This window comes from Melanostigma gelatinosum, assembly GCF_949748355.1.
Source record: "Melanostigma gelatinosum genome assembly, chromosome: 8".
NCBI classification, from domain to species: domain Eukaryota; kingdom Metazoa; phylum Chordata; class Actinopteri; order Perciformes; family Zoarcidae; genus Melanostigma; species Melanostigma gelatinosum.
In genome coordinates, this window is record NC_136641.1 from 21,667,236 (window position 1) to 21,693,868 (window position 26,633).

Below are 26,633 nucleotides of genomic sequence, written 5' to 3' on the forward strand. Positions count from 1 at the left end.
AGATTTTTTTTTTTACCGACGACTCGCTGTCCCCGATATCCTGAGCTGCACTCGGGGATGCGACAGCCCTCTAATGCGCTATAGCAACCGCCACACTTTCAACAACACGTGAAACAGCACTTGCAGCTGGCACACCAGCCGGAGACACGGTGTCCATGTAGTTCAGCATAGCGAACAGACTGAAACTGGCAAGAAAGAATCCGGAATCTTTGAAATGTGAGAGGCAGGTTTTGCCAAAAGTACCTGACTTGGAGAGAGAGAGAGAAAAAAAAAAAAAAAGGCGCACGAGAGCTTTAAGTAAAATTTGCTTTGTTATTCAAAATGCCAGGAAAACAAATACTGATTGTTGTCCCTGAAGGCGTCTTGAGGACTCTTTAATATGCCCGAGCACTAGTCGTGAGTTGGCTACTATCAACGTCAACTCTCCGGTGCTCTGCAATGAGGCAGAGTCACATGAAACACTTGAAGAAAGCATGTGGCACAAATAGACCATTCCGTCAAAACTCCGATACAGCACAGACACAGTGGGACCACATTAAGACGCAGTAACTAAGCATGCGGGGGGGAAAACAAAAACGTGAAACTTCAACTTCTTCTGGCATTCACGAGAACAGGCACAGGATGTGAAAACAACACAAACACAGCACAGCACAGCACTACAGCCATAGGTTGAACTTAACACTTCTAACCTTCTATCTTATTTTCCATTGGTAGAGTCCACCTCAAAAGCCAAAAGTATTGCCTCTTTTGTCTTTCAGGAAAAGCAGGTGTCATTCAGGCATCCTGACCCAAAAGAAAAGTCCAGCCAAAGCTGCGTTTCACTCAAATTGCAGTTTTGCCCCCAAAGCCTGACGGTCAGACTACTGCATGGTGTTACATGGAAAAACAATTAAAAAAAATATATCGATCCTTGGTGTAGACTGAATCTCAATCTCAACAGAGGACTCGTCAACAATAGAACAAAGTGAGGGAAGAGAGCGACGTGAGGAGAGAGAGAGAGAGAGAGGAAGACCGCTCACTACTCTTCTTCCTCTAATAGCCCCCTCCTCCTCTTCACTTGTTTCACCTCACACACACATGCACACTTTCCTTGTGTTTCTAGTAGTCGCTGCTATCCCAGCCTGCAGTAAAATGACAAATACCGCTGAGACGTTGTGCGCACGTGCCGCCGGTAAACAGACGCCCTAGTTCCCGTTTGCCGCCGCCTCCTCCTCGAGGTCCTGCTCCTAAACGCTCGCCCCTTATTGCATTATTATTATCATTCGTTATTTGGCATGTCATAAAAAATAACAACAATAATAATATAGAAGAATTGTCAATCAAAAAGATCTACTCTGCTCGACGCCTGTGTCTCTGAATTCGGTTCACTGTGCGCACGCAAGGAGTCTCTCCCGCACCGGAGAAAGTCGTTCAAAACACGACCGTGTTCGCCTTCTCGCAGCCTGGCGGCCGTCCGAAACTAAATCTTGTTCTGTTTTGCAGTCGTTTACCACGTTTACCCAAACACGCCCACTCCTCCGCTCCTGCATTGTGTGTGCACGGTCTGCTCGGTTTGTCACGCTGGTGTAGTTCAGCTCAGGAGTCAGTACTGGCTCCCTTGAACGCTGACAGACAAGTTATGCCGCTATGCGGGGCTGCGACTTGGCAGCTCCCAGCGAAACCTCTCCCGGCTCGGGGTCGTGGGATCGGAGCTCGGGGACTTATTGGAGCGGACGCAGAGTGCTCTGCAGCTCCGACAGCTTTTTTTTTTTTTTTCCCTGTCCTGCCCATGGCTCCGTACCTGCAGTGCTGCAGAGGAAAAAGCGCCCCTTCCCCCACTCTGCATTATGACAAATCAAGGCAGGCAGGCAGCTGTACCATTAGCACATCATAGCAGAGCGAGTCTTCCGCGGCAGAACACAGCTCGCAAAGCTTGCATGTAGCACACCGCTGCGGACTCGGACAATAATGCTGCAGGTATATGGCACGCAGCCTGTATTTAATCCGGTGACCGGCCGTCGAGGTTAGGTAGCGTGAGTGTGCACAGTCACGTTAACAGGAGTGTGTCGAAAGTGTTGAAACGAACTGTCCGTCACTATTCCGTAGACGAGAAGCGCTGCTCGCCTCTCCTGTTGTGCTTCAACGCTGTGGACATTAACGATGTGATGATCGCACGTGCCCAAGTGATTACATGCCGCCCTACTTCTGAAACAAGTCATATAGTCTAGATGCCGACGTGGAAATTGAATTCCTCCTTGATTGCAAGGGGGTAAACAAGGGCCAACAGATCGCAGCGTTTACTTTTATTTTTTTTTTAAAGTTTAGAGTGAGCTCTGTGCCAGAGTCGCTGTCCACAGTGCGCTGGTCCCGAAGCTGCTGGTCACACATGCTTTAGCCACAAGCGTCCAATGGATCAGAGGAGCACTGGTTTATTCTTAACAATCCGTCATGTGTGTGATTGGCACACGGAATCAGAGCAAGAACAGAAATTAGGCTTCCCTTCTTGTTGTGGCTCACATTCTGTCTCACACACACAGATAAACTCACATGGGGCCACATCAACTTGACATAATGTTACATAGTTTGTATACACAGACAAAGCACACACTCACATTGTATGTAGCTACATGTTGCATTCTGTTTAATTAAGTATCACATAATCTCAGTGTCATGTGATATTCAACTTGTTGTGTTGCTTTGACAATACTACAAATGTATTTTCCTAAATTAAATGTCTCACTCTCATAATTTCAGCGACAAATGGTCTATCAGTAGCTGGATGCAACAACGATAAATTCATCTGTAATCCGGCTAAACGTTACAAGTAAAAAAATGCCAATGCAGTCGATGATCTTCGTGGATACATGTCATTGCCATCCTCAAATAGGGCACCACATACCGCCATGAAAACTAAATAGTGAGAGATGGCAGGAAAGGGGTTAATGTAAGTAAGGTAATAGGGTGGGCTGTGTTTTCCCTGAGACAGTCAGCTCCTCCTTAACTGGTTCTGTGAATGGGCCAGTGAGGCAGTAGGGTATGAATGGCGGAGGGATCCACTGGTCCACTGTGCATGGGAGCCGCCAGCTCTCCATTACTCCCACTCCCTCAAGGGCCGTCTGCAATGCAGCTGTCCTGTGAGCCTGTGCTTCGCCGTGCCCTACTTTATCCTGTCAATGCTCAAGCACTGCAGAAACGCTCCCCCAGCAGCACACACACACACACACACATATACAAACAGACTACTTACATACTCATGACGTTCTGGTGAACATGCGTACAGTATGGTCTTCTGACTCACAGACTTCATCTGCATTTTAACAGAATGGAAATTTGCCAACCCTGCAGCATTCGTTGTTGTATGTAAAAGCCCTCTACAATGCTGCTCTACAAAGGCTTTTTCACTGTCAGGGGATCACACAACAATTGCAGCACAATTCACAAAGACCAATGTCCATATTTGCCATTGTGTTAAACACAATAACTTTCTGGCTGATTGTAACAGAGGCAAGATGAGACAATGAGGCGTTCTCTCACTGAGCTGACCTTAAAATCACACTTTAAATACGACATGTGGTATATTTACAGACTGCAAAGTGAAAATGAAAAAGTCTCATTCAACACATCCCAAAACACAACACAACAACAAAGTTAATTCTCAAATTAGATTATCTTGAGTAATAGTAAGTGGGGCTGGGCGGTATGGTGAAAATCAAAAACACAATATTATGACAAATCGTTTTCAGATATTGATATATTTGATGGTCTTTAAGTGCAGATTGCTCTAATTCATTAATGTGGACAGCATCATTGTAATTGTGTAACTACTGTCCAGCCCTATGAACAACAAACGGTGCCTTCCAACAACTGTGATAACAAGGTACTGGAGGTTCTTACTCATTTATAAACCCCCTCTACACATACTGTGTAGGAGCCCAATAAAGGATTGTTCCACCTTCATCATGTTCTGACCCAGGACCAAAGAACCAGCATGCTTTATGGCCAGAAACGCACCATTTTACATTCAACTCATTATCTTCTTGTGCTCTTTCTATCGCTCTGCCTGATGTGAGATGTAGCAGCAACATTAATTCCAACCAAAATTCAACCCAAGCTCAATATCAGTGCAGCAGGAACATTTAACAAGAACAACAAGCATACAGTGAGTGAGTCAAATTGCCTATTTCATTGCATAAAATACACAACAGGCCTTTGCTATGTATTTCGATTTAAAAAAAAGATTAAGGTCACAGTTCATCTTTAGGCAATTTCATACGCATTTACAAATATCCTGCAGGCTTGTTTGTCTCCAAGGGAAGCTAATGTGTGTGAATGTGTAAGCGTATCTAGAGAGAGGATCTGTAATGCATGATGGTCCAGCAGGTCATTAATAAAAATAAACAAAATCGATAAAGCCACATGAGATTTGGAGAGCCAGATAGAAGAATTAGGAGTAACATTAAGGAGTAAGGAGTAAAGAAAAGAGAGAGAAATGAGAGAGGACGGATAGAAAGAGTCGGGGCAAAGGGCGTAAAACTGAGGAGAGACCTACCATCCAGTGACAGCCAGTCGTGCTGAGATGATGGCAGTGATGGAAGAGCGCGGGCCTTGTACTCAAACACCACCGAGTTGGAGATGATCTGGCTACTTACTGCCACCTGCAGCGTCACCAGACCTGTGTCATGAGCTGGAGAGGAAGAGGATGATGAGAACTAATCACATCAAGTAAACACAGTGTCACTATTACTTACGTGGTCAGTTTTGGCTGGCCCAGTTTGCTATGTAAGACTGTTCTCGGTATAAGCAATGATAATTTAGGGCTTAAATCACATTGTTCTGTCGGATAGACCTACAGTAGCTTTTCATAAAGCAACTTCGAAATGTTGAGATTAATTTACCTTAGAAATCTTTAATGAATACACATAACTTCTTGCCGGCCTCATCACCTGTATATTGTCAACCTGCAGGCTATCACTTCAAAAAAATAAATGAAAGGTAATGATAATGAATAATGTGATGGGGGAGCCTCTTGATAAACGTCCCCTCTCTTCTCTGACGTGTCTTACCTGGGCAGTAGCAGCGCAGCACCCCTGGTTGGATGAGAGAGGCTGGGACTGAGATCTGGTCAAACAAGCAGCTGTAGTTTGAGCTGGCCTCCTGCCAGGGCCCAGTGATCAGCACCTTAACTCCACCCTGAAAAACAGGACAAATGGTTAAAACAAACTCTGAACACAACTGCCAAGTCAGGTTCAAGTATCCCCACTTACATTACCTGTTGTTACCCTGCCATCTAGTGTGCACAGGTCAGAATGACACCAAGGAGCAGAAAACAACCCTGATCCTGATCTCTGCTGCCATCACGTGGATAAGCAGCATCATTTCACTACAGCTATTTTATTTTAAGAACTCAGCCAATGCTGACATTAAAATATTGTGCTGCCCTCCGGAGGTTCAAGAGGGGTATTACTGCTGACAACATAACCGTAATAAAGTACATTACATAATCATTGAGTGGTGGAAAATGGGGATTTGACGCACAATGTATGAAGAGGTCGACATATATTTTGTCAAATATTTCAGTAAAATAGTTTTGGAACTCAAACTTCATCCAAAATGCTGCTTATTTCACTTTGATCCAGACAGACCGATTGAAAAACAGAACCGACTCCAGTGACACGCAATGAGAGCACGCAGGTAGGTCGACTGCTCTTTTTGTTTGGGTCTGAGCATTTGATTTATTGATTTCTGTCAGAACTTAAACAAATAGAACAAAAAAAAGTTTCTTAAATACATTTCCCACTCTAGCTTTAATTTCAAGACATTCATTGATTTCTGACTGCTGCAATTAATATTTTCAAAAGAACAACAAACAACAAAACATTCCCAGTTCGATCATTTCCGATGGACATTTTGAGAGGTGTTTTCGTCTCTGGGAAGATTTGCAATTGAAACGCAAAGTGTAGAAAAAGCGACATGAATGCTTTCCCCTGAATTTATTAACATTTATTCCCGAAATTACATTTAATTTCATTGACCTGTCTTTCTGATAGATAATTATGTATTTGCATCTTTACCAAAAAGTGTGCTGTTCTTTCGTGCCTAATCTTTTTATTATTCTTTTTAGGAGAAAGCTGTGGATTACATGTTTCTGTTCAACCAAAACAACATGAGGAACAGGTAACATGTGTTTTTAGGTGTAGTTTAAGGGGCCAGTACTTAAAGTGCTTGTCGAGTAGCTTTAGGAACCCTCTACCGACACCTTTCAGGTGTCAGATTTGGGGGCTGTGCCCAACCATTTCGGTAACTTTCTGAAACTGACAATCCGACTTTACCGGCAATTTCATGTTGTGATTGGCCATGTGTTCAGAGGTGTGAAAGTAAGGTTGGACATTCTCTCTTTATCACTCTGTTTTAATTCATTACACAACTATTTGTGGCTTTTTGTGTCGACAACAGAGTGCAACATTTTAGATGTGCTCCCAGGACAGACTGTCTGAAAACAGCATTTGAAAAGTGAGGGGGACACACAACACAAGATCAGCAGCATATCAGATCAGCCATTTGTTAGGAAGTTCCTGAAATGCTCATTAAAATTGCTTAAAAATCTTGAGAATCTACTGGACATTTACAAGGACAGTTTAGTTATGAATCCATCTTTGCTTGTACTTCATGTAAGAATTTAATAACTCACCTTTGTGTTCATTTAAATGTGCACTGTGTAATGTCTGGTCACATGAAATAAATCTACTACTGAGTGCATACAACCAAAATTTACAGTCATCAGCTGTTCTAACACCAAGGGTGGCGTCGGCCTTAATTGTGTTTACTGTGGAACTTACGAGGGACTGTACAGTCTGTGTACATTTTGATCGTTTGCGTACTATTTATCCAAAGTGGCGGAAACGATTCTCGTTTTGGACTACTTTACCCGGAGGAGAGTGGTTGGCAGCTCCGGGACACAGACTTTCAGTTAGCAGCTGCGTAACAACTACAATCCCCTCGAAGCCATGAAAAACAAACAAACAAACAAACAAACACAAAAGAGTCCTGTCACTCACCTCAGGGTAGGACCACTCAGGGGAGTAGTCAGTGACCATGAAGAGCCGGCCTGTGGCCTGAAGCATCCCCAGAGCCCCCTGGGCTACAGCTGCAGAAACCACCTCTGCTACATTCATGTAGGACAATGAGCCTGGCTCTCCCGTGTTTCCCCCTGCTCCAGACCCTCCACTCAGAGACTGGGGGCTGCAGCAGGGTTGAAGGCAGAGCTCTGAGGGGCTGTAGCCAGAGCCCCTGGCCCCTCCATCGTCCTGGCCTTGCTGGGGAGCCCCACCCCCTGTGTTCTGATTATTGGAGCTGTGGGATGCGACTAGCTGGTGGGCATACAGAGCCCCTCCGGCTGACATGGTGGCTCCACTGCCATCCACCGAGATGAAGTCATTGATGAGGTCAGAGAACTGGTTCCCAAAAGAGATGTCGAAGTGATCCAGACTGATCTCCATGCCTGTCCCTCCTGCCCCCCCATTACTGGCCGCTCCTCCGAGGCCTTGGTGGGTTCCGACAGCGTTGTAGAGTCCCTGGACCATACTCGCCCCTTGGAGGAGAGGCGGTAGCTGCTGTTGCTGCTGGGAGCGGTTGCTGCCATCGCTGTTGTTGTTGCCGTTATGGATTGCTACTCCGTCCCCTGCACCTCCAGTCCCTCCTCCGCCACCATCCGAGGCCTGTTGCAGGTAGTGCTCTGCGCCCTCTCCGTTTCCTGCCCCACAGGCCTGAATGTGGTCCACTGGCTTGAGTAGATTCTCAGCTCCATTCTCAGTGACTCCAGCCCGAGCTGAACTCACATTGCCTGGTTGCTCTAGACCCACCACCTCCTCATGCTCAGCGCCCATCCCAGGAAAGCCCCCCTGGTACTGTAGCAGCTGGAGAGAGCCAGCCTGGCCAGGCCCCTCTGTGGGTGAGCCTCCGTTACAGTTGGCCCTGTGCTGGGTGTGGTGGGCCTGGTGGTGATGGTGGAGGTGGCCGTTGCTGCCGGGGGAGTCCGTCTTCACCACTTGCAGCCCCATGTAACCTCCAGAATCATGGGAGTTGTGCTCCATCAAATGTGTTTTCTGGCCCATGCCGGGCCTCCCTTGCTGAGCTTGACTGGTCTGAGAAGAATCCTGGAGGAAGAAGCTGGGTGAGCGGTTCTGGTGTTGCATGTGAGGACTGGACATGGCCTGACCATAGCTCACTGTGGGGGCGCTGGAAGTGTAGTCCTGCTTGGCATCTATAGCACTGAAATCCATCTGCTCCAGTGTGGTGCTGGGACTCAGACCCCCACCAGAAGGAAGTAGCGATCCTGCTGCTGTCAGAGTAAGGCTGCCCTGGCCTGAACCAGCACCAGACGACACAGACACCCCGCTGCCACAGTTTACTACTGGCCCCACCTGGTAGCCACTCTCTTGGGCCAGCTGCTGCTCAAACGATGTGTCTTCTGTCTTGATGTTCTTCACCAAAGCTGAGTTGAAGATGTAGCCATTATCTGACATGGCGGGGGAGCGCTGCATTCTGCCGTTGGTGCAGCTGCTGCCACCGGAGGAGGATGATGTTGAGGAAGAGTTGCCCTCTGTCTTCATTGCACTGCCTCCATAGGTCTGGCCCTGTTTGGGGTTGTTCAGGAAGCAGTCAGGGTCAAAGTTCATATTGGTCTCTGGGATCTTGATGCTTCCAGCGTCCAGACTGCTGGAGAGCACCAGTTCCTCAGACACCCCAGCTGAAGATAGCATGGACATGCTGTCTCCTGCCACGGTAGTCCCAGGTTCCCCTACTCCTCCGCCGGGGAAGGCAAATTTGTGACGGTCAGAGGCCACAGACAGCACCATGGCCTGTGAGGTGGCATCTGCACCCATCAGGTGAGTGTTGGGACCCCCGGTAGGAGACATGCTGTAAACAGGGTCTCCAGTGACCTCAGACATAAAGACACTCTGGGACAGGCCAGACATGACAGAGGCCACGTGGCCCATCCCGGTCACCACGGGGCTGTCAGCCATGTCTGGATCGCTGTTGAGGCCACTGCTGATGGACACAGGGGAGTTCTGCGTGGTGTCAGGGACCTCAACCTGGTTGGTGGACGACACTTCCGTGCTGTTCTGGTGAAGCAGGACAGGCTTGTGGACTTTGCCATTGCGTTTCTCCCTGGCACTTCCCCCTCCACCTCCTCCCCCAGAGCTTTTTCCTCCACCGTGGGCGCTGTGCTCAGTCTTCCCCTCCGACACATCATTGTTCTGTACCTCAGAGTGAGCAGTGCTGTAGCCTCCTGAGCGGGGGTCCACCTTCGGGGAGATGATGCGGTGTTTGGCGCTGTTGCATTTGTGGTGCACACTGCTCCCTGCACCTATATGAGGACAAACGGAGAAGAAGACGTTGGGGATTTGGATGGGTGACGGGGTTACAGAGCGCAGAAAGAGAAAAGACAATGTTTTCCAAATACTTCCTAAGAATTGGGCGATACTGCTGTTCAAGGAGCGGAGACAAAGAGGGATGATCTGTTTGTTTTTGCATCTATCAGTTTGTGAGAGACGATTTTCTCCTGGAATGATAAAACTAGCCTTTCATTTTAGTACACAGCGAGTAAAACGTAAAGGAAGTTTTGCCGCAACTGGGGGTTATCCAGACTCATTTGTTTTAGAAATTAGCAAACCACTGCTCTACATTCTTTTCCTGAGTGACAGCCTCTAGTAAAATTTCACGGCTGAACATATTTGATTGACTAGCATAACATTCGGGAACAGCTGGGCTCTTTCAGATATGGCCTCGACACAGTTATCAGTAAACAAGAAATAATAAGCCAATAACCCTGAAACTCAATTTGAATAAATAGCCTACCAATAAAAGACCTCAACCACCTTCTCTGATCTACCATATAACAAGCTCAACCACCTTCTCTGATCTACCATATAACAAGCAGTATCTCTATGGCCTTTTTGTTTCTCTTGCTGAATTCTTCCAGTTCTCTCTTGAGAACAGACTCCCTCTCCCACCCACTAGCCCTTACCCAGGGTGCCCGTGCAGAGGCAGTTGTGAGTCCGGGGAGGTGGCTTAGTTTGGTGGCTGTCCAGAATCTGTTGCACTAGCTGCTCCACTGAGAAGCCAGAGCTGCTGTTCCCATTGCTGCAAGTCCACTTGATGCCATGAACTGCCGGGAGAGAGGAGGAGACAGAGATGTCAGCCAACCCAACAGACCACCAGCCACGCCAACCCCCCGCCCCACCCTCTGCCCTCCCTGTCTATCTGCCAGTATGCATCATGCTGCTCACCGGTCACCTCTCTAGAATGTCAAAGTTACCATAGTACAACAGAGAAATTCATATTCCTGTTTTGTTTTTTTCCTGAAGCGAAACAACCAACCCACTCACTGGCTGCAGTAAAACGGTAACGCAGTTTTATTCGTAGAATTCGAGTGACACTTCCTTTGGTTTTGATTATGCTTACGCAGCACTCTCCATCACGCCTTTTCCTTCATATTGAAATCAATAATAGCTTTAAACTGCAACATCTTTTCTCATTTTCTCTCCGTGTCCTGTTTCCTTAGTCCAGAATAGAACAGATGCTTTTGTCTGTCTCCTCGCTGCAATGCCTGTGTACCTTCTGTACTGCACTGCTGATTCTATATTGTGCATCTTTCCCTCCCATGTGCCGGTGTCTGTTGCCACCCTGTGGTCTCTCCTCTGCGAGGGCCGATGAAGGTGACAGCGAGTCCGATCCTTCCACCCTCCGCTCTTACCCTGACCTATGACTCTGTTCTGACAGGGGAAGCCTTTAGGGAGGGACATCACCTAGCTGCAGCTGCTGCTGCTGGATCTGCAACAAGGGAACAAGAGAGGCTTTCTCCTGTAAAGCTAGAAACTCTTTAATACTTTTCATCACTCCACTTGCTAACCAGCCACTACTTTTGATGAGACAGTGTTTTTAGTGGCTGAAAGGTGGCAGGAGACACCACTGAGTGCTGCTGTGCTCGGGCTCCCAACCGGGGGAAAAAAGGGTATTTGAGAAGTGGAGCTTATTTAGACTATCAAACAAAATCAAGCCTGCTTTAATTCAAACTCCCTTCACTTGCAGTACCTCCTTTGGTGAAATATTCAAGAGAGAGATATATAAAGAGAGTCAGGTTGAGAAAGCAGCGAGAATTTGCTGAGTGCACGTCTGTTTACATAGGAGATAAAAGGAGATGAAAACAGCGTAAGAGTGTGAGGGTAATGCAGATTAAAGACTGAGCTCGTCGAGCTGGGAAACATGATTGGATGACTGTGATATGGATCTAACTTGAAAGCTTTAAGATCCTCTGGCAGATTAGACCACCCGTCACCAGCAGATGTCAGTAGAGCTGCTGTGATCAAGCTGAGATCTTACGTTCGCTGTGGCAGGTTTTAGAAACACAAACACGATTCATTTTTGATCTTTTATGAAGTCAGATTTGTTCAGCCATTAATCTAGAGTGAGTGAGCTGAGGACAAAAAAGAACGATTGCACACCAAATGTGACAGCAAAGTTTCATCTGATGTCACTGCAATTACAGCACAGATAATTATGGCCGTCTGGAGATCCCATTAGAGAGTGTGGCTTGAGTCACCGTTCACCTCCTGACGGTGTGCAATGCAAACAGTACAAATGAGATGACGCTAGGAATACTGACACAGAGATGATAGAGCTGCAGGAATACTAAAAACGCTGTCATGACTCCTCTTCGGTGTAAAAGCCAGCAGGACAGAGGAGCATTCCTTCTGCTGATGTGACTAAGAAAGGGTGACAGAGCAAGAGTGAGAGCCTAATGCAACAGCTTACATCCACCATGTAGTGCCGTCCCTATTTGTCCAAACAATCTTATCTCCCCTCCGCCCTGATCCCTCGTGCCAGAATTGCCTCAGCCCTCTTCATCGTCAACCCCTGGAGGCTCTGGGTTGTTGACGTACAGTTACCGCCATGTCTGCCTGTCCGCTCTTCTCACGGAGGGTTATGTTCCAAAGCAGATATGACAGCAACAGTGCCACTGGGTTTAATCCCAGTGGCAGCAACAGCAGAGGCACCAAACGGCAATCCGGTCACATCATCATCCCGATGACTGCATCCTCTCACGAGCAGCACACAGCCCTTCATGACAACCAGAGTCGATCTGTAGGACACGCGTGTATCCCACCGGGTTGCCTCTGCACCACCGGCCGCTATATGGGACAGTGGAGTACAATAGTTTACATGATGGCCAGCCCTGTTTGTCTTGCCTCGGTCTGTTCTTCACTGGCCCTGTCTGTCGAGCCTGGAGACGGGCCCTCTGTCTGTTTGTTAAAGCCGCTCATGCGCTATCTGTCAGCAGGCTAGGGGCAGAGCTGTGGAGAGGGCTGCGTGTTCATAGCATTAGACCAAAAGAGTGAATCAAGCTGGCTGCCTTGTCTATGGAACTGTAGCGTGACTGAGTGGTGATGCCACTGTCTTGCCTCCCCCCCCCCTACACTCCCTTGCTCCTTCTCTTTCTCATCAAACACTGCAGGGCGTTAAGGGGCACAAGGTCAGACAAGGCCATGATTCACAGGGCTCGTATTTGAACTGCTGTGTGCGAGCCACTGTGCATGTGAACGTTTTTGCGACTGAGAGCACGTGTGTGTGTGTGTTTTTGTCGTTGGGAGACAGAATAAGCTCAACTGATCCATGAAATCCACATTTTTCCTTTGTTGTTTTTTTGTATCATTAGAAGTGTCAAATGGTTTGTGCACTGAAATATCGTGAAGAGAATAACAAAAAGGAAGAGCAAGACGGAAGAGGGCAATTATATCGCAAAAGTTTCCAATGCTCTGGAAAAATAACTATTTGACATTAAATAAAGGGTTCGTGTGCTGAGAAAAATCAGCTCGAGGAATAGGAAACATCATCATTATATGACAATTTCCTAACATACAGCGACACAGTGACCCAGTGTCAAACACAGTGTTCTGTACACTCCTGCAATCTTGCATTCTGCATTCAATACTGAAACTACAACGTTTGAGGGTTTTGCACATTCCGGATTAAGGGAAAATAGAAATGTGTCCTTCTAGTTTATCTATACAACCTCTGAGGAATCGAGGAAGTTCTGATGTATACAAAAAAGAAAAAGATCAATAGCACTGTACTCATATTGTTCCTAACATTTCTGTGCAATGCAAAAAAACACATCTACTCATGGATGCAAGTTAGGTTTTATGAGATATAGGCCAGTCTGGGAAGAAATGCACTGTATGTTAAGAGCTAATATATAATTTAAGATAAAATAATGCATAGATAATACAGCATGACTTCATCGCAAGTCTTCCCTCCCTACATTGGGAAGGATGCTGCTATCTCTCAAAACCACTAGATGGCAATGTTGCTCCATCACTGGGCTTGTGTTGATAGACTGGATGTTCCAAGAGAAACAGAGAGAGAAAGAGGGGAGAAGAAAGATAGAAAGCAAAGACAGAACACAGAAGAGTTTGTTTTTTTGCTCTTTATGTAGCCCCCTCATGTAGCCTGACAGCTAGAAGGCATCTCACACTCACCCTCTTTGTCCAACAACTCCCAAAGTTAATGACTTTACGCATTACTGCAAATGGTGCTTGGCTTTTACATTAAGCCACAGAACCAATGAATACAGTAGGCCGTTGTTGTTCCGTGGCTGTCCTGAGGTAAGGCTTCATGTTAAAATATGTACTGAAAGTGATAGCGAGCAGAGCAGTGAGGAGGATAACAATGTAGCCGAGGACCTCAGTGATGACGGTCTGGCCTGCCTTGTCAGTATGCAGCCAGCATGCGTGTGTGCTTGTAAAGCTGCTGACACGTTCCTCTTTATCTGGTCACATCTCCAATAATTGGCCATCGGAATATCAGTCACAGGCCTGCTGGTCCCTGCCAGGCACACCCGAATCACAGCGTGGTTGTTAAAGGTGTCTTAACAGCTGTCTGAAAGATTTCCAATGCCCCAGAAGGTCCCCATTTGGCTATTATCATCATCAGACGAACCCTGACTTTTTTTTCCAAAACATTGCCTCAATCCTTTGGGCAGGTCTAGAGACTCATATAAAAACACCTCTCAGCACCTCTCAGAGCATTAGTAAAGCTGATAACAACAGGGAGGGATCAATCCACTGAAGGGGGAGAGAGACAGACAGAGCCAGAGAAGGGGTGGACGGGGGATTTCTGGTGAGTCAGACATTCTTGCTCCCACGCACTAACATGAATCAATAACCAGCTTGCTGCCCACCTCTGCCTTTAATTCCTTCCTTCGGACAGAGAGGATGCACACTCTCAGTCGGGCCAGAGTGGTGCCAGAGGTCTTGGGGAAGAGCTGAACTTTGACCCGAAACTACAGCAGACGGCTCCAGGAAGAGCACGCACTCGTAACAGAGTAGGAACACTGGCCGAAAGATGCTCTCTGACTGAGGTGCTGAGGGCACTTGGTGTACCAGCCATCAACAAATAGGACTTGACATCACATCCTGAGACAATAACAACAACCACTGTGTAGTCTTCCCATGCATGGAGACATTTTAAAAACATTACGGCCTTTTTTTTTTTTTTAGAGGAGACAGCAACTTTGTAAAGGTTATGAATAAAAGTTGAGACCGGGGTGACAGGAATCGTTCTGAGAGTGATTTTCTTTCAAATACTCACACATGGGCTTGAGCTGGCCGATCAGCTCCTCCTTCGTCCACTTGGCCCACTCCTTCTTGTCTGTATTGATGGAGCACAGGATCGGACCGCATGGTTTACCACAATCCTCAATGGCCGGAACATTCAAATAGTGGACGAGCACGATATCAGGGTTCTGTGGGGTACGCAGAAAAAGAGAGAGGGAGGTTAGACAGAGACGACTGCATGGATAGTCTAAGAGCACGGCTTCTTGAGGACGTAAATGCCTGGAGTAGTAGCGGCACGGAGATACTGTGGCTCAGCTGTGAGGGACTTTACGCACTGTGGATTGTAACCCTCACACACACACACACACACACACAACAGAGCACAGGGCAAGAGAAGATCTCACTCATTATGTGACTATCTGTATCACAAAATGTGCGGGTGCTTGGACGTGTACTGTGTGTCACTTCCGTGTGTATTTATGTGCATATGTGTGATCATTATAATGTGTGCTCGTGTAACACACTTATGGCATTTTGTCAAGTCCTCCCACATGGTGAGCTGATGCCCTCAATTAACTCTGCCTGTATTTACCAAGTCAAAACTCAACAATTTGCCGCCTGCAAATTGTTACCGGGTTACCTCAGCAAATTCCCTAAATTGACAGCTTATGAATAATAGGTGGCGTTTAAAGGAATGTTGTGCTGGTGTGAATAACATCAATTCGCTTCTGTAATCATGAAAAGCTTTGATTACCGAGCATGGCTCGGTAAAGACTCACACAAGGAATGTTCCCCTTTCACTCCTTATCACTTCCAATTTATTAGCCCACACAAACGAAACACACAAAGGCAGCACAATCTCCCTGTGCTTGACACATAGGCTACAAATGAAGGCTGCGATGACTACAGCTGACCTGAAGGCAGAGAAAGGTACACAGTATGTGGAACAAAGATTGTCATCCGACGTATGAAAGATTCACGCAAAAAACCGCACGTATATGCGTGCACGCGCAGCTGAATAAGACACAAGAATCGACAAACCAACAGAGACCGTGATAGAAAAAAATGCCGTGACAACACGTGTGTGTGTGACTGCAGTTGGAAGCTTCATCAGTACTAAGTGGCAAATAAATCAGGGCGCTGCTACTGTAGGTCTGTGCTCCCTCTCAGTGTACCATTAATCTACGACTACACCCCCCCGCCTCCCCCCTCCCCTTCTCCCCTTTCATCAGACAGGGGTGTGGTTGGGAGCAAACACATCCGAAGAAACAATCACTACTCTGGGAAACATCTGAAACGTACCAACAACCAACACTATCTCAATGGTTATGGAGCAGCCACAGGTCCAGAAAGCGGAACAGCAAGAAACCCGTAAGTTAAGCAATCTCCAGGGGGACAGATGACCTCCCGCCAACACTTCCACCAGGAGCTGGACATTGATGTTTGTTATCTCACCGCTTTCCTTGTCCCCTGTCATTGGTGTGGACACGAGGCGAAGACTGCTGCCCTGTTTGCATGGAGATGGCACGGGGCGGCGTGCGATGCTCCCAGATGGCATCACCAGCTGTGTCAACAGCTAAGAGATGCCCTCAATCTTTACTTGGAGTGAGAGTGCCAAATACAGACAGCTTCATTCAATTATGATAATACATAAACATATTTGGATGTATGGCCGTGCAGGAGGACACAGACCGACCGAACAAGGGCAAACCCATTCGCATACTGTATTAACACACACACACATATATATATATATATATATATACACACACACACACACGCACACATCAAAAGACACACATTGTTTAGATTTACACAATCATACACATGGATACGCAAAGTCTCTTCCTTTCAGCACCCACACTCCCAGCTGTTTCCTGCCTTTTCACACATAGCCACACAACTATGCATGCGTGCGCGCGCACACACACGCACGCACGCACGCACACACACACACACACACACACACACACACACACACACACACACACACACACACACACACACACACACACACACACACACACACCACAACACAAAGGAAGACACCATGTGGCAGCCTCAGAGCTCAGCCAAACACAAGTGATCTGTGTCTCTGTGCTTTAAGGAATCTGCTATCTGTCTGTCTGGAACTTCCTCTCTCTTTTTTCCACAATCTTGTTTTGCTTCTCTCTTTCTTCTTACTCTAGAAGACGTTTAACAGTTCTCTCCCAACTCAGGTCCACTTCCACTCTGAGAGGAAAACAACACAGTGAAAATGTAAAGCATCACATAAATCTATCAGGATGGTAATTTAATTTAGTTTCCTGCCGGCTGCTTTCTTTTTCCACAGTGTAATATCAGGAGTTGGTTCTCCAGGAGTAGGGGGAAAACGGCTGAGGGGGAGCTTTTGCCTGGATACTATTTTCCAGAGAAAATGAGATCTCATTAACTTATCGATTAATTGTGGAATGTAGTCTTTTGGTTGTGTTTTCACTCGTTTCCCAACGTGGGTCTCACTTCTGCAGTGGAAAGGAAGACTGGGAGACAGTTGCCGGCGCCTGTGGTGTGCAGGTGTGTGAGGATGTGAAGCAGTTTGTATCTCCATGTATTGTATGATGCACAAGATGTGTATGTGAGCTCAAGTCTATAAATACACACATGTCAACACGTTGGCTACGTCTGCAAGCAAGTGTGCCAAACATTCCCATGCTAAGGCCTCTTCAAGCGTGACTGTATGATGCATATGTAAAATGGAGCATGTCTCCAGCCAGCATTTTGATGTTGCTGTGTTGTGTTAATGTTTACTGCGCCTCCCTGGAACAGATGGCTAGATGTTGAGCTAATTACTAGGAGAGTCTTGGGGAGTCAGCCATGGGGGCGGAATGCCTGCTGAGTGGGTGGTGGAGCACCTTCCTACCCCTCCTTTCACCGCTCTCTTTCTCCCAAACACGCGCAGACACATCAGCGTGCGAAGGCAGAAGATCACACAGTCACGCCCACGTTCACAGTCTAATACACAGTTTACCAACCACACCCGGAAAAATGAGGTGTGCCAACGCACGCTTTCGCTGGCACACACACACACAAACGCAGGACATCGCCATCGCAACCGGAGGATAAAGGTGCTGTTGTAGCCAGGCAACAGGTTTCTCTGACACCCACGCACTTAAGAGGCAGCCGGTGCTCCTACGATCTCTCAGTGGCTGCCTACCTCGTCCTGAAGTCAAACACCCTGTTCTACTCCAAAAGACAAAGAGGGAGCGAAAGAGATCCGCTAATGGACCTGAAGGCACAGACGGAGTTAGATGTCGGTGGAGACAGCTACGGTGACCTTCTACGTTGTGCTGAATGTGGGGAAAGTGTAAGCTGAGCTGTGTGGAGGATGAATCGTCCCCACAGAGAGAGAAGGCCGGAGACCACGCGGTACTGATGTTTACAGTAGCGTCGCTTCTTAATAAATCTACCAAAACTGGTTTACAATTAAACATAATTGAATCCTACTGAAGCTAATACAATTACACAATGAAGTACACTACTAACAGAATATAAAACAAAATAAAATAAAATCCGCGCGGAAAAGCTAATCACTAGCAAACTCAGCCTAGGAACCCACATCTTCCCATGCCGAGAGCACAGCAAAAAGAGGGCGAACAACTTTCCGAAGCCCTTCCTCATACAGTTTGAAACCCCCCCCCTTTTGTCCTTCCTGATTCCCATTGGCTAATGTTGGTTGCCTCCTCCTGGCGTCAGGCTAATGGCTCCTGCAAATCTTTCTAGAAATCCTCTCTGTCCCTCTGCTATTCTAAATACATTCAATGACTGTCTTTTATGGCTGAACACTTCTAACTACAAATCCTAAAACACTTCTACAATTATGAATATTCTAATTATGTATTTCCAAAACACTTCTAATTATGATTTCTTAATTATGAATCATTAATCACTTCTATTATACACTTCTAAACCCAAATTTCCTACAACTGCAGCTGAGATATAACTAACTTGAGACTTCTATCTATCGGCGGAATCTGGTATGAGTGGTCCAGTAATGTGCTCGCTGTCTCATTAAGTCTCTGTGACCCTGCCGCAACTCCGCCACTCTCCTGGAGCACCTCCATGTAGCCGCTGCTACTCCAACAGCTCATTAAGAGACAGAGAGCGGAGGAAAGAGACCCGTTCGAGTAAGAGATACATGGAAAGACAGAGGCAGGAAGAAGAATGAGAGTAACAGCTCTTGTATTGTCAGGCAGGCAGCTCTGCTCCATGGTTATACTCTGCTATACTCGGCCTCGCTTTCACAACTTGTGCACAGGAGCGATAAGAACACCATTAACATGAAAGGATCTTAATTGAGAGGGGATGCTTCATGCAACGCGGATGAGCCAGCAAGTGCAGGAGGAAACCTTGTTCCTCTCTGATAAAACAACCCGCACCCAGGAATGGGGGCTTCAAAGCCTGTCACAGTGAAGGCAAGAGCAGAGCAGACAGGGGCTCAGCTATAGGACTTTTAGTGCGAGGAAGGAATGGGGGAAATAAGCAAAAGAGGGAAGGAATGAGACAGTCCTTCATGGGAGAAGTGAACTAGCAAGCTTCAGGGATCTCTATTTCAATACAAAGCATCATGAAAGCAGCAACAGTCAATTGTTTAGTCACAAACAGTCAGCATCAAGGCATCAATACAGAGGGGAGGTGCATGTGTTGGTGTATTTGTGTATGTATCTGTGCCTTTATGTGTTTCTGTCTGCCTACATTAAATTATAAATAGCATGTGAATGAGTGTCTGGAGGCATATTTCTGGAGGCATGTTTCTGCATGCAGAATGAGTGCAATGAGCTGTGAGTGCGAGTCTGAGTGGATCTGCTATTTTGACTGTGTATACTCACGCTGTCTCGCAATGCGTATTAGACTTTGTGGCGTGCATCTTTGTGTAATGTCTGTGCAACGTCGTGAACAGCAGGAAGACCTGTGTACTAAATGTGTGTGTTTCATGTCGCGTGCTGTGGTCGGGCTGAACGGGTACGAGGGGTTGTTAAGGCTCCGCCCTCCTGGCTATGCGGGGGGCAGTCGCCCTGGCAGTGGCACCGTGATGGATAGCATAGGGTGCCAGTCATTAGGCAGCCTCCTGGCCTCTGGCACTAAGGTTGCACTCTTAAACACCGACCTCCCCCGCTTGTCCCCAAACACCGCTGCTCATTTCAAGGTCAAATGCCTCTGTGGTGCCGTCAGTTCGCCTCCATAAGGCACAAGACTTCTTCCTTTTGTTCGGAACCTTTATCGCTCACTGCCGATAAAGTGTTTTGGAGTGTGGGGGTGGATGGCTGGTGCCTTGCCTCGTGCAGACACGCAGAAACACAGTCACACACGTGCAGTACATCAACATACTCACACACACATCACACACACACACACACTCACACACACACGTACAAACACACATACGGAGGTAAACAAAAACCCAACGTCAAGCCCTCCCAAAAAGCCAGCAAACAGCCTGAAGCTCCTGTCTAGGCTGCAGCGCATACCACTATCTGAATTGCCTCGATTGCCTCCGTCCAAGGCCTGTGAGAGGGATGGCAGAGCCCAGCCCAGCAGGAGATCCTGATTTAGGGATGATTCATACTCCACCTCTTTACCTCCACTACCTGGCGTACGGGGCTGGGAGATATGAAAGGCAGAACTTGGAACTTTTGAGGAACAGGAAGAGGCCAGCATGTTTGAGTGTGTTTCGGAGGAAGCCAGGGGCTGAGGCCTGTGATGTTTAATTCAGTAGCACATAATCACTCCGATGGAGTTGAGAGCGGGGCTTTAAATAACTCAGCTTAGAGGAGCAGAACTGCTTCACTCTGGGTGGGGGAATGCAAGTCTGTGTGTGTGTGTGTGTGTGTGTGTGCACAGATATGCGAGTAGCATGTCTGAGGGGGAATATGCGAGAGAGTGCTCCTCTATTTTTGTGTGTGGCTCCTCCCTGCTTTGAAATATTGTATTTGTGCAGTGCACCACAGTAAAAAGGTGGATTGTGTTTGTCACTGTGCCAAGCATGTGCATGTATTACAATAAAAGTGCAAAAGGCCAGTATCCAGAGCCTGAATATGGAGGAGCGTTCTGGATGCCAAGCGGGCAGGCAGTAAGTCAGGCGGTAAGCCGGGCAGTGAAGCATTGAAGCCCCTTTAGCTGCCACAACTCAACTCACAGTTTACAGCCTACTTATTCTTCCTAAGGCCCTTTCAGAGCACACTACCCTCTCCATTAGTTGTGGTGGTCCCAAGTGAGAGGCCACGCTGCCCAGGCAAGCTGAGAAAGGGCCATCGGGATCCCATCCGGCTGCCATAATGGCCTCGGCTGAGCCCGTGGCACTGATCCTAATATTCAGTGGCCATCCAGGTGACACAAGTCACTGGAATAAGAGGAGGGAAAGGCAGTTACTGAGCTCTGTCAGACACATTGTGGGTTTAACCGTATGCTCTCTCTTCATGGTTCCTGTCCTTTGTTTCCACCTCAAAACAACGTCTCAACAGAGTCTTTTCCACTCTCTCATTTTCATCTCTTCCTCTCAGGGCATAGTGCAATTCATTTGGAGGAGGAAAACACGGCTAATGCCATCTCTCTCGACTCCCTCTCCTCTCCTCTGCTCCTCCCTTTCATATCAGCGCGTAGTCTGATTTGTTTGCGTGCGTCGTCTTTCTCCCCGTGTCAGTCGACAAGGCGTGCTATTTATGTGCCTCTGCCCGTGTCTGTGAGCGAATCAGGACTCAGGAGCAGCCGGGGGGAGATGTGCTGGTGCATTTCTAAACAGGGAGTCACAGGGAGGACAAATGTGTGTCCAGCAGCAAGACAGTCCAACCTGGCCACTATCTGCTTCGGCAATGGCCCACTGAACAACAATAGATAACACCGGGTTGTCAGCATCAACAACAACAACAACAACAACTGTTGAGGTTGTAACAGAAAAGAGACCCAGTCAAGCACAAACTAGTGGAGCATAAATGCACATATATGTAGATATGTACACACGCCACACATGCATCCACACATTGACAACAGCAATGGCCACAGGACTGCTGAGCCTGTGTGCTCTGTCAAGCATGGTGAGGGGCTCATTATTACTACTGGGCTGGATACTGGAGCAGCCCCAGAGCACAGCTTGGCAAGACCTCTCTCTGGAGACTCACACACTGGCCTCCACAGACACACACACACACACACACACACATGCACACACACACACGAACACACACCATACAAATGGGTAATCAAACGTCTGCCCGTTGGAAAAAAAAATGCTCAAATGGTTTCCTAGCAACCAATGGTGTGTAGTGGCGCCACATGAAAATATTTGAGAGGATGAGGTTGAGATGAACAGTGCATATTACAGAGGGCTAGAGGGGTGTATGGGGGAGGAGTGGTGGGGGTGAGCGGTCAGAGACAAGAAGTCATGAATGAGATTTGAGAGGGTAAAGAAGAGAGAAGGGGAAAAGGTGCCATCAGAAGTCTGGCAATCTGATCGACAAACACAACAAGCATTTCCCCAGCCTCTCTCGCGGGGCAGTGTTGATCCGAGGAGCAGGTCCACAGACAGTTAAGGCCATGGCTGGGAATGTGTTATCGAATCACAGCTCAGAGAGCGACCGTCATGGGAATAAATCAGTATCTTACACGCGGTTACAAATATGTAGCAACCCCTGCAGGGGAGGGGATTATACAAGAGCCAAAGGCACAGGCTTTAGGAAAACGGCCTAAAACGCAATGCTGCACATCACACCAAGTTCAAATGCAAAACACGGGGCGTTGTGCTGTACCAAAGGCGCACAATCAGGTGAGAGTAAGTGGTTTGTAAAATTGCTGCAGAGCGCTGTACAAAGAGGCGTAGCTGAATCTCTGGGGCTCTGAAGAGGTTTTTGATCATTGCAGAACATTGTAACTAAAAGACAGCGAGTCCCCTTGAAAAACGAGTCAACAAAAAAAGACAGCGTTACATTCTATTTGTTTATCTGTGTGCGAGTGTGTGAAATGCGGGGGGAGCAAAGCAGCGTGTAATAGTATGCGCGTGTGCTTCCGTAAGATACTATGTGCCATTGTGTGTGTGTGTGTGTGTGTGTGTGTCTGTTTGGTACATCTGTATGTAAAAGTGTTTGCGCGAAGTAGTGAGAAGCAGACTATCTCCATCCAGCAGCTGCCACAAAGAGGCTTCCCAAAACAAGCGCAGGGCCATGACAGAGACAGAGCGACCGCAGCCTTCTGGTGGTGTAATAGGAAATTAATTGAGACCATCAATATGGTATTAATCATTAAAGCTCAGGTGCTGAGGTGGCACTTTGCTGACTGCTCTACTGTTGGCAGTACTCACACACACACACACACACACACACACACAGTAAAAGTTTGACCTGCTGTTTTGCAAAAATAGTAGGTGGGGACAAAAAGGGAGAAGTAGGAGACAAAGGAAAATGAGAAAAGGGAAAGTCTGTATCCTGTAAAGTCTGTGTCTTGCTTTGCCTACAAAGCGGTCAGTGTTGACTCTTTTTAGCTCCCCCTGATAGCGACTCAATAGCGAGACAGAAATTGAACGGGTGTGTGCATTCTGAAAGATGTTCAAATCAGAAAACGACAGGTACATTTGGAGAAATACTCATCAACTCCCTTGGAAGCCATGTTTCTACTACCATCTAATCCTTGGTGAGGCAAAGCACAGCGAGGACTGGAGTGCCGGTGTTAATCAGCCAGAGGAGAGCCAAATTGCTGCAACTACATTAAGCCGTTAAGCACACCACGTCTCCAAATAGTTTGAGGTGTCTCACTGAGATGAATGCTTCTTCTTATGAATTATACATCACACACACACATACACCAGACACAGACTTTATATATGTGCATGTGAGCGCACATGCAGACAGTTTTGCATGGTGGAGGACGATGAGCTCGCGGTGCACGGCAGCGTTCGACAGGCTGACGTTCCTAACACTTTCTTCAGACCGAGTTAAGCCCAGCATCAACTAGCCTCCATAGGCGCTTTACACCAAACCTTCACCACCTCATGTCTGTCAGTGTCAAGGTTGAGCCTGTGAAATGTTTATGATGCAGGAGCTGTAGATAAGATGGATCTGGATTGAAAGGCAAATAAGATTGCCAAAGACCAGAGTCAGCTGAAAAGCAGGCAGAGGGAGCAGAGGGGGGGGGGGGGGGGAAAGAGAGTACCGTAAGAGGAGAAAATGCATTAACACGGGTCTGGCCCTGAGAGAGCACAGAGTAATGAGTACTTCCTCTACACACACTACTATACTGGGGAGAGGATATGGACACACCGTCATGACTGATGGCGTGAGTGTGTGAGCGTGTGACAGAGTTTGATCCGTTTGCCTGATTGCTGCCATGCTGCTCTCGACTGCTGACACTATCCTTGTTCTGTGGTGTGTTTAACAGGCTGGGCACACCTTATGTTGCTTTTACAAAACGGCAGGTACGTTCAGGCAATTTGCTGGCCAAGATTAAGAATTTACGAGCTTGACTATACGCATTTGGTAGATCTTAAAAAGTTTTCATGTAAAAACAAGTTAAAGAATGGGACACTTGGTAGCCACTAGCACACTATCAAAATAAGACTTTGTGGGAGAATCGGAGGCCCTGGCTCTCTTTAACACCCTGGTGATAACGCATCAACTTTGATTTACGATGTCAAACAGCAGGAAAAACAATGCAAAGTGACGTCATCAAGTAGAGCGTTTTTCAAAGGCCAGAGGGACGTGTGTGCATGCATTAAAAAGTGTATTTGTGTGTGTGTGCATAAGGGACGGCTGGAGGATAAGACCCTTTGATGTATCTCCCGACAGCCCTGGCCAGCTTGTAGGAGAGGAACAGAGTAGAGGCCGCCAGAGAGTTGGGGCCCGAGCCCTGGGGCCTGTTCTCTCCCTCCCCCTCTCAGCCTGCCTTCCCCTCCCTCCTCTGATCAATACTGGGTCCTAATCACCAAAGACAGTACGGTAGTCCTCTCTCTCTCATCTCCGCTCTCACTTTTTCTTCTCGTGGTTTTGCAACCTCTGCCACTGACACGCTTTTGCCGAGCAGCAAAAATTCCACGCACTCGTGCATCCTCGGTGTGAGCCACACACGTTCTGCCAGCGTGTCTGCGCACATTTGTGAAAGGGTGTCAGTTTGAGTCTCGTGAACAGGCTTATACAAGGCTGTTAAAACGTGTGCATGTGTCTGTGTACAACAAGATAAGAGAATATCCTTGAAAAAGCAACACCAACATAAACCCCAGTGAATTATGAGCAGCATGCATAAACTTGAATAATAACACATCCCCTCATTTCGGTGGCTTTATCCCAGTTATCTAATTGCCTGTGTCTTTTTTTCCCCCCTCTTTAATAAACTAATGAATGTGGCAGGATTGAGACCTGGAATCATATAGGCAGCAATAAGTAGCACTGCTTTAAACCACCAAACCGCATCAGAACAGCTGAATAATTTGTAGGAGAAATAATTACGGGGCAGAAGAGCAGGCATCAATCGTGGAACATCGACAGTGTTCTCGCTGGAAACTACCTCACCCATAAGCCAAGGCTCCATTAGGTATTGTCTGGGGCCTACAGGCTAATTTGTTTGCATCAATAATACATTCAAAGGATTTATCTAACTTGCAAATGAGTGTTCATTCCAAGAGGCAAGGAGGAGAGCAGGCAGCAGGGGAGAAGGTATAAAAGGCTGAAACAGCTGGTTGGGGCTATCTGGGACACAGTTAACCCTTTGCTGGGCAGCAGGACGGTGGGCCATACATACCAGTTAGTCAGTAGTGTTCAGAGATGGTTGGTTCTGACATGCTTGGATAACAGCCAGTGTTTATGTAGGGCACAGAGAGGCCATGGTGCTGGTGACCAACCCCTTGGAAAAGCATAAAAAAAAAAAGGGCAGCAGCGAGCCCTCCTTTCGCAGCCACAACTTATTACCTGCTGCAGCGAATATTCTCTGATCATATGCCAGATGACAAAATGACAAAGAGGAGTGTACGTGTGTGTCTCTGTTAGAAGATGGGGATGTAGCATTAGTGAGACACGGTGGGCCGTCCTTAAGGGGACACTGGGATCCCCACCGCCCTTTGATCTCTGTACCATGCTGTCTCCAACAGTTGATATTAGGACGTGCAGCCAAAAGAGGTGGATGAGCACAGTGGGAGGGAGGGGGGGGGGGGGGGGGTTATCAAGAGAAGGCTAGCACAAGTGAGAGAGACAGAGAGAGAGAGAGGGAGAGAGAGAGAGAGAGAGACAGGGGCGACGAAAGGGAAAGATGGGAGAGGAGGAGGGAAGCTGGCCATGAACATATGCTGCCTCTCTGTGCCAAGCCCCACTGGCTCAGGCAACCCACGCATACGCTGCACTGCTGCCACTCCAGCCCTCTCCAACACCAACACCATGGCACTACTTAGTCAAACAAAGCTGGAGAGATGAATCTGGAAAGAGACGGGGTCTCCCCAGTCTCAGCACTGCCAGGGTAGGGCTGTTTGGCCTGGATAACACTGCCTGATTATGCACACACTGACACACACATACGTACATATGCAGAGCTGTGGCTTTCAGCTGTTCGGCTCGCCACCCCCTCTAAATCTGTGACACTACTGATGTGGGCCCCAATGCAACACTCTCTGTTTGATGAACTATGGGGCTAGTCGCTTTAACTATTGTTAATTATTGGTAGTGCAAAATATGAATTATAAAACTAATAGTGCCAGTCCTTTATTCGATTGGCACACACAAAAACAATAACACACAGCTGTGAACACATCACATTATCAGTGCGCCAATTAGTCACCTGTTGTCGAATTTAATGAGAGCGAAATAGAAGAGCTGTAAAAGTCGGGAAACAAAACAGGTGTTATGTCGAAGTCTGTTCCCAAGTTTAAATAGTGTTTCCCTCCTGTTGAAATGATAGCGCCCCCCACTGTGGTTGAGGAATTAGGGATAAGGATTGGTTTTGGTTGAGGTCGGTAAACACATATCTACGGGGAAACAGTATTCAACAGGACTCTTAAACAGACTATGTGGTCCGTTCGCTGTTTTCAGACCTGAG

General features: G+C 47.3%; 1 protein-coding gene across 1 annotated transcript in view; it reads right to left on the minus strand.

Moving 5' to 3' along the window:
* The window catches only part of camta1a (calmodulin binding transcription activator 1a), a gene marked incomplete at its 3' end in the record, with an annotated part of 108,538 nt that overhangs the window by 15,027 nt on the left and 66,878 nt on the right, over nt 1–26,633 (minus strand). Inside the window, exons 3-7 of the mRNA XM_079274118.1 lie at nt 14,629–14,782; nt 10,007–10,147; nt 7,035–9,346; nt 5,043–5,169; nt 4,529–4,663 (exon numbers count right to left, since the gene is read on the minus strand). Of these exons, the coding sequence (XP_079130244.1) occupies nt 4,529–4,663; nt 5,043–5,169; nt 7,035–9,346; nt 10,007–10,147; nt 14,629–14,782 (2,869 nt within the window). The remainder of the gene's footprint in view (nt 1–4,528; nt 4,664–5,042; nt 5,170–7,034; nt 9,347–10,006; nt 10,148–14,628; nt 14,783–26,633) is intronic.